Here is a 13860-nt window from a genome sequence, read left to right on the forward strand (position 1 = left end):
GTTAGAAGGGTGGGAAGTAAGGAGAAGGCTGCCTTCCGGCACCTACTGAGCATTTCTGTAGCTGAGTCCCACGTGGCTTCCTGGGGACCAAGAGATGGCTGTGGAGGTGGTGGGACTGCAGTCCTTCTATGCTCTAGCTGCGCTACCGCAATCTGGGCTTAACACTCTGCCTTTCTATGGAGAGTCTCCTTGGAAGCCCCGCCTGGAGCCTGCTGCTCAGCCCTTAAGGACTCAGCTGAGCACCTAAGTACCCGGAGCAAGTCCCTGTCTGTTTATAATACCTGGAGTGGTGTAGTTCCTGCCTTGAGCCCCAACTGATAATCCTATCCTCTCTTCTCTCCCTTCCCCTTCCCTGTTCTACTGGGGAAGAACACCGGCAGGCAATGGAGGGCAGACAGGGGGCTCTCCAGCAAGTTCTTGCATCAGTTTGCTCATTCACCCAACATTTACTGCCTTCCTATTTTGCTCTAGGGCCTGGATCAGACACCTCCTCTTCCCACTCTCCATCCCCTTCAGCGACTCTTACTAAGTAGGACGAGGCACGAGGACACAGAACAAGTTGGGGAGCGGGAAGATGTTTGTCGTTTCGTGCTTGCTGGTCCCCCTCCCCAGATGATCCACCTCCTCTCCTTGTCTGGCTGGCAGGTTCCCAAACATTGAGCAGATACCAGCCCTTTCCAGAGCCAGGATCCGCACCCAGGCAGCTGGCTCCAGAGCCCATGTGCTCACCACCAGGGAGGAGGAGGGGTAGGGTGCGGAAGACAAAAGAAGGGAGGTGACTTGGCCAGGTAAGGAGACAGTCACATGTAACACGAATATATAAGCCAGGGGGCTCACTTATTAACCTGCAGGCCACACAGCTGTGGCAGCCAGGGCCTCTGCATTTCCTCTGGAGGGACTAATGATCACCGTGCTATGTGTGGCACACTTACCTTGGCAAATAGGGAAGGAGTAGAAACCCAGGCGGCAAGCATCACACCGAGGGCCCTCGACCCCAGGGCGGCAGAGGCACCTTCCGTAGGCATCGCATATTTCAGGGAGAACTCCTTCCAAGTTACAGTCACACCCTGCAAGGAGAAGAGACTCTCAGAGGGGCCTCCAGCCTCTGTTCCTTTTGCAGTTTCTGCCTTCCCTCAGGTTTCTGTCACGGAAACTTAGACTGTGACTTATCTGTGGCTTATAGACATTCTTGACCTAGAACACTACATATTCGAGGGAAAAACAACAAATATTAAGAAAAGGTCAGAGATGCCATTAAGAAATATGTAGTGTGGGCACTTGTTTCCAAAGCAGCTAACTCCTTTAACATCTATCCCTGGGTGGCTTGCTCAGTTGAGTGTCCGACTCTTGATTTCCGCTCGGGTCATGATCCCAGGGTCATGAGGTCAAACCCTGCATCAGGCTCTGTGCTAAGCATGGAGCCTGCTTGGGATTCTCTCTCCCTCAACCCCTCTCCCCTGCTTGCACTCTCTCTCCCTCTCTCTCTAAAACAAAAGAAAACAAAAAAACCTACCTACTCCTGTGGAAATACTTTGTTTTTTCCCAAATCTTAGCCTTGTACAGTAAAACTTCAAGTTAATAGACTCCTACCTAATGACAATCTTGAATCAAACCTATTTCTACCTTCCATTTTTTACAAGAAAAGAAATGAACATAAATCCAGCCCTACTATGTGCCAGCCATGGTTCTGGGGGCTACAGGTGGGTTGTCTCACTTAATCCTCCAGGACCAAGGCCTTCTCAGCAGTCAGGGTGCTTCCAATCCCTCAAACATGTGCTCTCCCACCTCAGGGCCTTTGCTCTGGCTGTTCCCTCTGCCTGGAATGCCCCTTTCCGGTTCTTTCTCGTCCTCTCCTAGGAGGGTCTCCCCCAACCAACCCACACAAGCCCTCCCCTCCCCCCCCCCCCCCCCCCCCCCCGGCTCTTCTCTCCCGTTGCTGTTGGTTCTTTCACAACACTTTAATTACTGAAATCACTGAATGGCCTCATGACTTGTGCTTTGACCCATAGAAGGAAGTGAAAATGCTCTGATGTGATTTCTGAGCCCAGGTCATGACAGGTTTTGCGGTTTCCATTCTCACCCTCCAGGAACCCTGAGACCAGCATGTGAGTCCACAGGGAAGGGAAAGCTTTACTGTCGGTTACTGTCTTGGCATTGAAACCAAGCACTGGAATTCAGTAAGAAACTGGACTTTACCATTGGCATCGAGGCCCAAAGAATCCTTATTTATAACCATCTGTGAACAGAAAGAAAGCATCTGGTACCTATGCATTTTTTAAACTGTTTCTGGGGGCGCCTGGGTGGCTCAGTTGGCTCAGGTCATGATCTCGCAGTCTGTGAGTTCAAGCCTCAAGTCAGGCTCTGTGCTGATAGCTCAGAGCCTGAAGCCTGCTCTGGATTCTGTCTCCCTTTCTCAATGCCCCTCCCCTGCTCACACTCTGTCTGTCTCTCTCAAAAATGAATAAACATTTTGGGGAGCCTGGGTGGCTCAGGCGGTTAAGTGACCAACTTCAGCTCAGGTCATGATCTCTCGGTCCGTGAGTTTGAGCCCCGCATCGGGCTCTGTGCTGACAGCTCAGAGCCTGGAGCCTGTTTCAGATTCTGTGTCTCCCTCTCTCTGACCCTTCCCCATTCATGCTCTGTCTCTCTCTGTCTCAAAAATAAATAAACGTTAAAAAAATTTTTTTTAATAAATAAATAAACATTTAAAAAAATAAAAAAAAAACTGTTTCTGAAAATCACTTTTCAACATTTCCTCTTCCTTACCTAGCAAACAGTCCCACACAGAGTCAGAAACCATGAGGGCCCCCTCACGTCTGCCTGACCCTCACCTCCCCACACCTCCCCACACCTTCCCAATGGGTCGTAATGATTATACCTCAGGAAAGTCCCTGGAATCTTCCTCTGCTTCCAGAGTTCCAGAGTCTTCATCCAGGGCTTCACCCTTGTTTGCCTAGATTATTTATAGAGCCTCCTAACCAGGCTGTCTGCTTCCCATCTTGCTCCCTTCCAATCCATTCTCCAAGCTGGTATCAAGAGGGATCTTTCTAAAATGCCAACCTTCTCACCTCGTATCGTTTTCCAGTTTAAATCCCCCAAGGGTGACACAACACCTTCAGGACACAACCCAAAGTCTTTGACGTGTGTGACACAGTAACCCCTTCAAAATCTGCCAGGCTGCCAGCACCCTAAGCAGCACCTTTGCACAAACTAGAAAAAGTGTCCCTTGTCAAGATGCTTTCCTGACCCTTGCCGTACAATGGCCACCATAAATATACAAATCTTCGATATCCTCCATGGATATGGCTCCCCTTCCCCCCTCCAACCTGCACCTCTGAGCCTGGCTGCCCATCCTGGTCTTTCCCTAATCCTCTCCTCCTCCTGAACTTCTTCCCCCTTCCCCTGATCCGGCCCCAGGAACCTACCAGCCATCCCCTCTCGTATCCCCATGGCTTCTCTCAGCTGTCCCTCTGCCTGGCTAACTCCTTCATGCTCCAAGACCCTGCTCCTTCTCCTGCTCTGGGGAGTCCTCCCACAGCCTCTACCCTCCTCCTTCCTGCCTGCCTCCCTTCCTCTCTTCATTCTGTAAGGATGCCCCCCATCCTGCATGCTTCCATAGCTTTGTGTTCTCACGCAGCCATAGTGTTAAGTCCTGCTGCTGTAACCGTTCACCTGCCTGTGTTTTCACAGGACTGGGAGCTGCCAGGGAGTGGGGACTGTGAGGCAGTCAGCTGCCTGGGCAGTGCCTAGTACAGGGCGGGTACATTCATTCTGAATGAAGAATACACTAAATAGTCTCTTGAACACCTTCAGTTCTTTTTAGTAAACACGATTCCTTGAATTCTATTTTACTGGCATCCATACAGAGCCTCCAAACTGAGATATCAGAATTTGCCTGTCCATCCTGAAGCCTTAGCTGACGGGTCTCCATGACAACAGTGACTCCCCACCCTGCCAAGCGGATGAAATGCCCGGGCCGGGGAAGGACGGCCAGGAAAGCATGCTCCAGCGGCAGCTGCCCCGACCCGAGCTCCCACCGTTAGTGCTTCCTCCAGCCCCAGCCACACTGACCTCAACGCTCTGGCAAAGGCATCTTGCTAATTATAAAGTGACTGCAAGAATCAAACCCTTTCTATGATATTTGTCAAGAAACCGGCTGGGCACTCATGTCTTCAGGCCACATGGACAGCTTTCCATAACCATCCCCAGCTTGCCTCAATCTCCTAGGTAAAGTAAAGTAAGCACCTGGAGTCTTCCTGCAGCTGTTTTTCCGCTGGTCCCTGCTCTTTGAACTTGGAGGCATAAAAGCATACGCGTGCCTGCAGGCTAGTGTCCCTCTAGAGTGTATGTTTCACATATGCTGTCGTTTTCAAATGGAGCCCTTGAAGATGTGTCGAAGATACACTGATTTCCTAGAAATAAATCTTGAGTGGATATAAATGATCACTTGGCCCCAGAAAACCCTGATAATATCCAAGGTCATGAAATACAATGAAAAAAAAAAACCTGCAAACGTTCTGATCTGCAAAACTGTTCTGTCCTTTGGCTTCAAGTCGTTGTGTCTGGAACTGAGCATATGGATTTCCTAGAAAAGTGGTTCTCAATCTTTGCTGCACTTTGGAATCTCCCGGGAAAATACAATTACCTGGCAGTGGAATCCTAAACCCAGAATTCTGATATAATGCCACGACCTGTAATCTATGGCCTGAGAACCAAACCCATCCCTGTTTTAGTAAATAAAAGTTTTACTGGGACACAGCCAAGATCTCACATTTACATGTTGACTATGGTCACTTCCCCGGTACAACAACAAAGTTGACTTTTTGCAGCTTCACCTACAAATCTAAAAACATTTACCATCTGACCCTTTGCAGGCAAGTTTGCCAACCATTAAGCGGGATTTTTAGTAAAGTAGTGGTTCTTAACAAGAGACATACGTCAGAATCATCTGGAAAACCTCTTCAAAAGATAAGCCTGGACTTCATCCTGGAAAAGGCAGATTAAGATCTGGAGTGCTACAGAGGAATTTCCACTTTGTAAAAGCAAGGGATTCTAAACCACAGCCCTGTTTCAGAACCACTGTACTAGAAAACATGAAAACGTCAATGGACCTTCGTGAATTCAAACTCTCCGGGGTGCTCAGGTGCTCGATATTATCCAGTGTTCTGCATCTTCTGGGAGCTGACATGTTTGAGCTTCTAATGTTCACTGCTGAGTCAGGCCCCAAAGTGGGTGTTTTTATTTTCATTCTTATTCAATGTTTCTTCCCTTCTTTCTTCCTTCCTCCCTCCCTCCCTTCCTTCCTTCCTTCCTCCCTCCCTTCCTTCCTTCCTTCCCTCCGTTTGAGAGAGAATTCCAAGCAGGCTCTGCACTGTCAGCAAAGAGCCCGACATGGGGCTCCATCTCATGAATGAAGAGATCATGATCTGAGCCGAAACTAAGAGTCAGATGTTTAACTGAATGAGCCCTCAACTGGGTGTTTTTAAAATGCAATAATCAAAGGGGCACCTGGGTGGTGCAGTTAAGCATCCAACTTTAGCTGAGGTCATGATCTCGCAGTCTATGAGTTCAAGCCCTGCACTGGGCTCTGTGCTGACAACTCAGAGCCTGGAGCCTGCTTCAGATTCTGTGTCTCCCTCTCTCCCTGCCCCTCCCCAGCATCCCCCTCTCTTTCTCTCTCTCTCTCTCTCAAAAATAAATAAACATTAAAAAAATAAAATAAAATGCAATAATCAAAGACAAAATTGAAGTAATATCTGTGTATTCAAATTCCCAGATAGATCTCACTGCATTCACTGAACCTTCTTTTCCTTGAGGCTATATTCTAAGGCTTCCCTCATATTTTCTAACAGATGTCTGAACAGTCTTTCAAATTCAATTAAATTTCTTTTCCTGAAGTCTAGTGGGGGAGAAAAAGAAATTGACTAACAAAGGAATTACTGGAAACAGATGGTAAATGGGGGATCTAAAACATTTTTGCGGAAGAAAACCCAAGATGTGTGGTGTAATCAAGGCTCAAAAGCAGAGTTCCATTCTAGTCAATGAACAGACATTAAGGAAACATTTGCAGACAGCCACTGTAGACAGGATACCGCCCGCTGTGGGCAGGGTAGATACTGTGGGAGTTAGAACCATAGCTGCTGTCCTCAAGCGACCAAGTGTCTGGTGAAGGCTTTGGACAATACCCCACATAACAATGCAGAGCCCAGTGGTTTGCTCAGAGGAGCTGGGTACGTGTAGGGCAGAAGGAGGAAGGAAAACAGGAAGGTAAACAGGATCACATTACCTGGCCTCAGGTCAGCCCCCTGTGCTGCCTCCAAGTCCTAGGACATTCCCCACGCCCACTCTCTCCCCCACATTCTGAGATGACTCTTAACATACCTTCCGTCTCTTCAACCCCAAAGCTTCCTCCCCAACCTCACCTTCTGCCCCTGACCTTGATTCTTACTCCATAGAGGAAAAAGAAGGAATGGCCAGAACATAGCGTCCCTAAGTTCCCACCACTGCATCCACCTCCCCACCCCCCACTCCAGCCTTGCACTTCACCTTGTCTTCTGCAGCCTTTCCCGCCTTCAACAAATGGCACATCTTCCTCCTGTTTGCCCCATCCAGAAGCCTTGGAATCACCCCAGCGGCCTCACTTTCTCTCATATCCCACCTCTAAGCCAGCAATCCCCTGGGGAGTCCTGGTGTCTCTATCTTCAGATTATAGCCACATTCTGTCCACTTCCTGTCACCACCACTGACACGTCCTCGTTCTGAGCCACCACCATCTCTCCCTCATAGATGATCACAGTAGCCTTCCAGGATGTCTCCCTGCTTCCTCTTTTCTCCTCCTACAACTGGTTTTCAACACCAGTTGCCATGGAGTTCCTTATACAATGCCATTTGTCTATGCAAACTGTCCATGGCTCCTCTCTGAGAATAGAAGGTAAAGTCTTTGCAGTGGGTGATAAGGGCCTGCTATCTGGCCCCCAACACTTCCCTTCCTTACCTCTCTTGCTGTGCTCCTCCACTTTCACACCCTGCTCTCCCTTTGGTTCCATGAACACCCCCTCCCCCCATGTTCCTGCCCCAAGGACTTTGCATTGGCTCTTTCCTGGGTCTGGATGCTTGTCCCCAGGTACCTGCAGAGCTCACCGCTCACCCCCTAAGGTCCTTGCTTATCTCTTCAATAAGGTCCCTCCCCGACAACCCTATTTAAATCTGCAAACCTCACATTCCCTCACTTCTCTCCCAGACTTACGTTCTGCACAGCACTCATGGCCAAGGCTACCTCCAGCACATCCCTTGAGCCGCTATAGTGTTGCAGAAATGGAAATCTGCCAGAGAGAGCTTTCTAGAGACCATCTTCTTGTCTGGTCACAAGTGCCCCTTCTCTGCCCACCCGCACCCTGGACCCAGCGGAAGGAGAGGCACATGTGCTCACATCCACCTGGCATTACCTCCACCCCAGTGAGATGAGCATGTGACCGTCAGGCTGCTACTGGCACCCTGGGGGGTGAGAAGCAAACTCAGTGGATGATGGGAACATGATCCAGAAGGGGCACAGTCACGGGCCGTGTACATGTGGTGTGCCTTTCTGAGTGTGTATGCCCCCGCGTGTGCCATTACGGGTTTACACAGGAAACTGCCCACAGCTCCAGAATCAAACCTCAAGACCTAGAATATTCCTCATATGGGTTAGTTTATGCCTACCATGTGAAAGCGCCCCCCCGCCTTAAAAATAGCACCTTTGTGCAGCACACAACCTTGCATATGATACTCTAACACAGAGAGATTTATTCAGTGGCTTATATATTATTTTTGTTATTGTAGGAGTCCCTCCACTGGAATATAAGCTATAGGAGAGCTGGGAATCTTTCTCTATTCTCTTCACTGATAAGTTTCCAGCACACGCAATGTGCTGAACACATAATAGGTGATCATAAAATACTTGCGGAATGACTGATTATGTAGGTGCAGCACCCACACCCTCTCGGCACTCACCTCTCCACCCCAAAGGCTGCTTCCTGCACACCTCTGCCACTCTCTGCCCAGGGGTACCCCCTCTGGCTGAAGGAGCCCCTTGGCCTTCCAGCATACCAAGCCGGAAGTACCAGAGTCGATGCCCCCAAAGCAACCTTCCATTGATGGCAAGTCACTGAAGGTATCCCTTCAGCTGGGATAATGCTGAGCAAGTTCTGTGCTGTCGCCTAGAGTCGCCTAGGGGAATGGAGCTCCAGGTGGTACCGGCGGACCTTGCTTGCTAACGGCTCCCTTCACTCCCTGACTCACCCTCTTACTGATGTCTCCTGGGATCATATCCCGAATCATTTGCTTGTGCTTCAATCTTTTCTCGGCGTCTCTGCACGTGGAACCCAACTAAGACAGTAGGCAATGGACCGCCACCGGAAGTTTTGGGCAAGCAAGTGATCTACATTTCAAGCTCTGTTTAGTTTCCTTAATCAGGTAGCATCACGCAAAAGACAGACTAAAACAGAGAATGATGGGTGGTGAGGAACTGAAATAGGACAGCCCCACAAGGCACCCACCATGCTCCCGTAAGGACCATTAGAGCTTGGGCACAGTAGTTAGTGGGCACAGGAAGTAGAAAAATAATTTGGAGCATAACATTTCCATTGAGGTTAAAGCAAAAGAGAAGGTACTTGCCTTTCATATCTCCAGCTACTGAATCTTCCGGACTTGGGGTAGAAATAGGGAATATGGGAATTCCTAGAAAAATTGTTTTTAAAAAAAGACAGGGAAATATTAAGGAGATAGTAAAGTAAAACATTAAGTTGCACAAACTAGAAGGAAGCCCTTCAAACTTACTGCAAAGTAGCATGTGGAGCCTAATTTACAGAAAGGCAATACTGCTTGCCATATTGAAAATAATAACAACTGAAACCAGACTGGTCAGACGTTCTGATTTGTATATTAAATGAACTGAAATGGTATTTTGTGCTCACAATAGCTATGTCTCAGTCTAAGCAAGGATGAGCTTGGTTTCTCTAACATTTATTGGTTTTTTAATGTAAAATTGAAAATAGATTTTGGTTTTTTTTTTTCAAGTTTTCCCCCCTAAAATTTGACTTATGCCACAAAATTGTTTCAAGGTTTTGTTCTGTTTTGTTTTTTGGTCACTAAAAAGGCAACTACAATTTCTGCTCATCCTGTATCTAATAATTACAGATTCTAAACTGACTAAACCTCAATTCAGTGCTACTATGTTTGGGCTTAAAAATTTGTTCCTCAAAAAAAAAAAATTGCTTTCAGGCAGCCTAGGTGACTCAGTCAGTTAAGCAGCCGACCTCAGCTCAGGTCATGATTTCACATCTCGTGGGTTCGAGCCCCACATCAGGCTCTGTGCTGACAGCTCAGAGCCTGGAGCCTGCTTCAGATTCTGTGTCCTCTCTCTCTCTGCCCCTCCTCCGTGTGTGCTCTTTCTCTCTCAAAGGGCTCTCATCCTCCAAATCAGGATACTCAATGGTAGGAAGGGATGCTAGGTTCAGAATTCCCCTGGGACAGCAGGTGTGAGCCAGGACATATAGTCACCCCATTCACATGTGCCCTGCCCCCATGTCCCCACGACTCGGTGCGCTTTTCCTGCCACGCAGAGCTGGGAAAGCAAGAACCAATGCAGTAATGGCAGAGCGGGGGGGGGGGGGGGGGGGGTTGAGACAGTGTTTCTTTGTCCTAACAGGACAGTGCAGTGTTTACACTTTTTTTTTTTTCAACGTTTATTTATTTTTGGGACAGAGAGAGACAGAGCATGAACGGGGGAGGGGCAGAGAGAGAGGGAGACACAGAATCGGAAACAGGCTCCAGGCTCTGAGCCATCAGCCCAGAGCCCGACGCGGGGCTCGAACTCCCGGACCGCGAGATCGTGACCTGGCTGAAGTCGGACGCTTAACTGACTGCGCCACCCAGGCGCCCCTACACTTTTGCAGAACAAACAGAACCATGGCTCTTGTAACAATTTGCAGAGTTGGTTTCAGACTCTCCTGCTTCATGTTCTATAGTGTTTCTACAAGATACATACTTTTTCTCTCTGAGATGCTGAGATACTCAGATCACTGCAGTGGGGAGGGGTGGAGCCCATGATAACTTGGCCTATCACACAGTGGGGGAAAGGGGAAACATATCCCCCTGCCACCCAAAACAATGCATATGCAAATGAACATCTGGTACCGTTGACATTTCTTCCAGGTTTTTTTTCAACAAAAATCACACGCATGGATCACTGTTAAATTGAAATTGCCAGTATTTGACTTCTCTGACCTACTGGGATGATAATACTATGGTACAACCTAACGTAATCACCAGACATAAACAAATGACTATAAAATGTACTCATATAAACTTTATGTTCTGAACTTTTGGCAACACTTCCTGTAAACACAGCATACCTGGCCCCATTTCTGTGGTGAGCCCCCCACCGCCTGCCGTGCTCTCGGGAATTAATGCACCAGGCCCAGCTATGTGCCAAGAAAGGAGGCCTCTCCTTCTGCAGCCGCTACTTACTCAAGCAAAACGGGAAATTATAGTACCCAACTGCACATTCCTCACAGTTGTCTCCGCGGAAATTCGGTTTGCACTTGCAGCGGCCTGAGCCCGGCTCACAGTCATCTGCGTGTTTGGGGTTACAGCTGCAAGCTACAAGAAACATCAGGGTTCAGAGATCAGTCCTTCCCTTCACTGCACTTAATATGGTAGCTATGTCCCCAGGACTTCTCAGGCGATGTTTAATGCTCTACTATCGGTCCACGGTTATTCTTGAAAGGGCACAGCCTGTTTTCTACTTCGTACCCCGTCAATAGTTTGCAATGATCAAACCCCAGGGGCCCCCAGAAAACTCAGATAGGCTTCTGAGTTCTCTGGAATATAGTTTATTACACTGAGCACTGCCCAGCTCACTGCAGAAGAAGAAAGGGCTGCACAGATTACAATCAGAGGGGGCTAGGTGGACGTGTGCTGTAGCCCCTGGTAGGTCTGTTGGACACAGCCCCTCCTGGCCACGAGCCAACTGTGAATGTCCAGGGTGGTCATCATTACGCAGGTGTGATGCAGTCACAAGTGTGGGATGCCTGGACATCGACATCTCATATGTGGAAGCACAACAAGACTGTACCCATAACCCGAATGTTAGATTCCCGTGATAGAACTTACTAAAGGCAGTTTTGCAACCAACACGACTACTAGGTTTGCATTCCAGACAGACATACTTGGGCTATAAGAGGCTTGGTGGCTCCTCACTTGGGACCTTTCCTTGACCTGGAAAGTCCTGACCTTAGACAGCAAAAATACTGTCATAGACCAACTAAGTACATGTCCCGTGAGGAACTGGGAAACTAGGGAGGCCATGGGCATCAAGCATCCCCCAGCCTGGCTTCTCCTGGTGTCCTCTGCTTAACTTGCTTAAGACGTACGTGTCCTGTGGATTCTTTACGCTAGCCTATAATATCTCTGCGAGACCACTTCAGTGATGAAGAAAGAGGCTGGAACAATGATGGAGATCGCTCTGAGATTCCAGAGCACATACGTCTGCATTCACGGTGTCCTGGTCTCCTTTGCTAAAGCCTGTTCTTCGTGGGCACAAGAAAAGGGATGGACAGACTTCATGGGACGATGTGGGAGAGGGAGGGAAGACAGGAGCACTCTTTTAACAAGGACGAATGCCCAGCAGAGAGGCAAATCAGAGTCCACACATTCTTTGGACTTTGATGCCCTCAAATGTTAGTGATACGAAGAATGAATCTGGGGGTACAGTGGGCACAGCAGCCAACTTCAGGCCTGGAACTGCTTTCCAACTGTGATAGCCACCAAACATAAAACAGATTACACATGGAGGGCAAAGTCCAGTCTGACCTGTGTCTGACAGTTCCCCAGGGAAAACCCAGGGCATCTATCTGTATCACGGATGTGAAAAGGCACAGAGGCACCAGACAGATAGGACCTGTATCCTGGAGCTACCAGTTAGCGGGTTTTGCCACCTGGGCTCAAATATTTAACTACTCAGTTCAGTTTCTCCAGATCTAAAAATGAAAATAATAATACAATGTGAGTTGGTTGCATCAGACATTTGTGGAAGTATTTCACAACCCCTTGCATATAATGAGTGCTCAATAAATCATAGCTATTTTAGATACGATGACTATTATTAGATCCTTGAAATTATGACTATGTTGTCTTGGTGCTAATTCAGACAAAAATTTGAAACTATTGGAGCTCGCAGAAACATGAGGAAAATGGAGGAACATTGGTTACAGGGCTAGTAACGTGACGAGCCCAACACTTTGTGTCTTCCTAGGTGCTACTGATGGCATTTCATTCTATCTTAGGGAATACGCAGGCATATCTCATTTTATTGTGCTTTTCTTTATTGTGCTTCACAGATACTATGTTTTGTTTTTTTTTTTTTAGAAATTGACAGTTTGTGGCCACCCTGCATTGAGCAAGTCGATCAGCACGCTTTTTCCAACAGCATTTGCTTGCTTTGTGTCCCTGTTACATTTTGAGAATTCTCCCAACATTTCAAACGTTTTCATTATTACTGTGGTCAGTGATTACAACTCGCTGAAAGCTCAGGTGATGGTTATCACTTTTTAACAACAAAGTATTTTTTCATTAAGGTATGTACTTTTTTTTTAGACATGATGCTATTGCACACCGAATAGGCTATGGCTATGGTATCTGTAAACATAACTTTGATAGACACTGGGAGACCAAAACATTCATTCAACCCGCTGTATTGCAATAGTCTCTTTATTGCAATAATCACTTTCTCGTGGTGGTCTAGACTCGAACCCGCAATATCTCCAAGGTATGCCTATATTATCAGTCCCATATATATATATATATATAGAAGGAGTAGAATCAACAATGTGAAAAGTGAAAAAAGAGGGAGGGAAGGGAGCTACTAGCCCATCAGAGTTTAGCCCGGTGACCACGCCAAAGTGGTACAGTACCGACACTCTAAGAAGCACCGAATCGAAATGAAACTTACGGATGCAGCCATGCGGGGCATCCACTGGAATGCCGTAAGGGCGGTAATAACCCTTAGCACAGATTTCACAGTTCACACCAGCTGTATTATGCTAGAAAGAAACAAAAGAAACTTAGAAGGAAGAGTACCAGAAAAGTCCTTACTTTGTGCTGTTCATCCAATGAAATCATGGTCACGTACAATTGCAATTTCAGAGTCAAAAAAATAAGTGTTCATCTTGACCTTGAGTCTCTAAGATCTGCCACAGGGCACTGGCTGACAGGTGGGTCTGGATTTTTTTTTTTTTTCCCCATTGGAAGAAGAAATACAGGTAAGTTCCATGAACTAGACAGCCCAGGTTTTCCCCTCTGGCACAGAATTTGCTCAGTGAAACACCTGACATTTCAGTGAGAAAAACTCAAGAGCACTCTTCTTCCTCGCTCAATCAGAAGAACTAACCACCCTTAGGTTTATCCCAAGGACTAAAGGGTCAGGTGCGTATCTTTATCTTTCCCAACTTCGGAAGAAACAACGCATACAGATTCTCTTCTCTCGACATCCCAATTTTATCTGTACTTTAGTCATGACATCCTGTTCCAAACATTTCTGTTATGTGAATGGAAAATGTAGGTGCAAGTCTCCTACACAGAGCCCATTTTAAAATACAATACTAGGCAGATTTTTACATGTCATGGTTAATCCTTGTTATTGTCACAAATCAAGTTGCCCAACATGTATCACCAGTTTCCAAGAACTATGCAGCACAGACCAACTCAATGTCTTGATCTCTAATTTGGAAACAATCAGAAGGACAGTGTTATTTCATTAATGAAAAGGGACGTAATAGGAAGTTAAAAGGACAAAAAACAATATAACACGCTTTGACCCAAAAG

At 47.3% G+C, this 13860-nt stretch overlaps 1 protein-coding gene across 4 annotated transcripts in view; it reads right to left on the reverse strand.

Moving 5' to 3' along the window:
* Positions 1-13860, reverse strand: part of LAMA3 (laminin subunit alpha 3) — a 279417-nt gene that overhangs the window by 167708 nt on the left and 97849 nt on the right. For all 4 annotated transcript variants that reach the window (XM_040479219.1, XM_040479218.1, XM_040479217.1 and 1 more), the window contains 4 exons: positions 12989-13079; positions 10507-10638; positions 8653-8715; positions 933-1067 (listed from right to left, as the gene is read on the reverse strand). In XM_040479219.1, coding sequence (XP_040335153.1) covers positions 933-1067; positions 8653-8715; positions 10507-10638; positions 12989-13079 — 421 coding nt within the window. The remainder of the gene's footprint in view (positions 1-932; positions 1068-8652; positions 8716-10506; positions 10639-12988; positions 13080-13860) is intronic.

The sequence above is a fragment of the Herpailurus yagouaroundi genome, unplaced genomic scaffold, assembly GCF_014898765.1.
Source record: "Herpailurus yagouaroundi ecotype Mexico unplaced genomic scaffold, PumYag 142, whole genome shotgun sequence".
Lineage (NCBI taxonomy): Eukaryota > Metazoa > Chordata > Mammalia > Carnivora > Felidae > Herpailurus > Herpailurus yagouaroundi.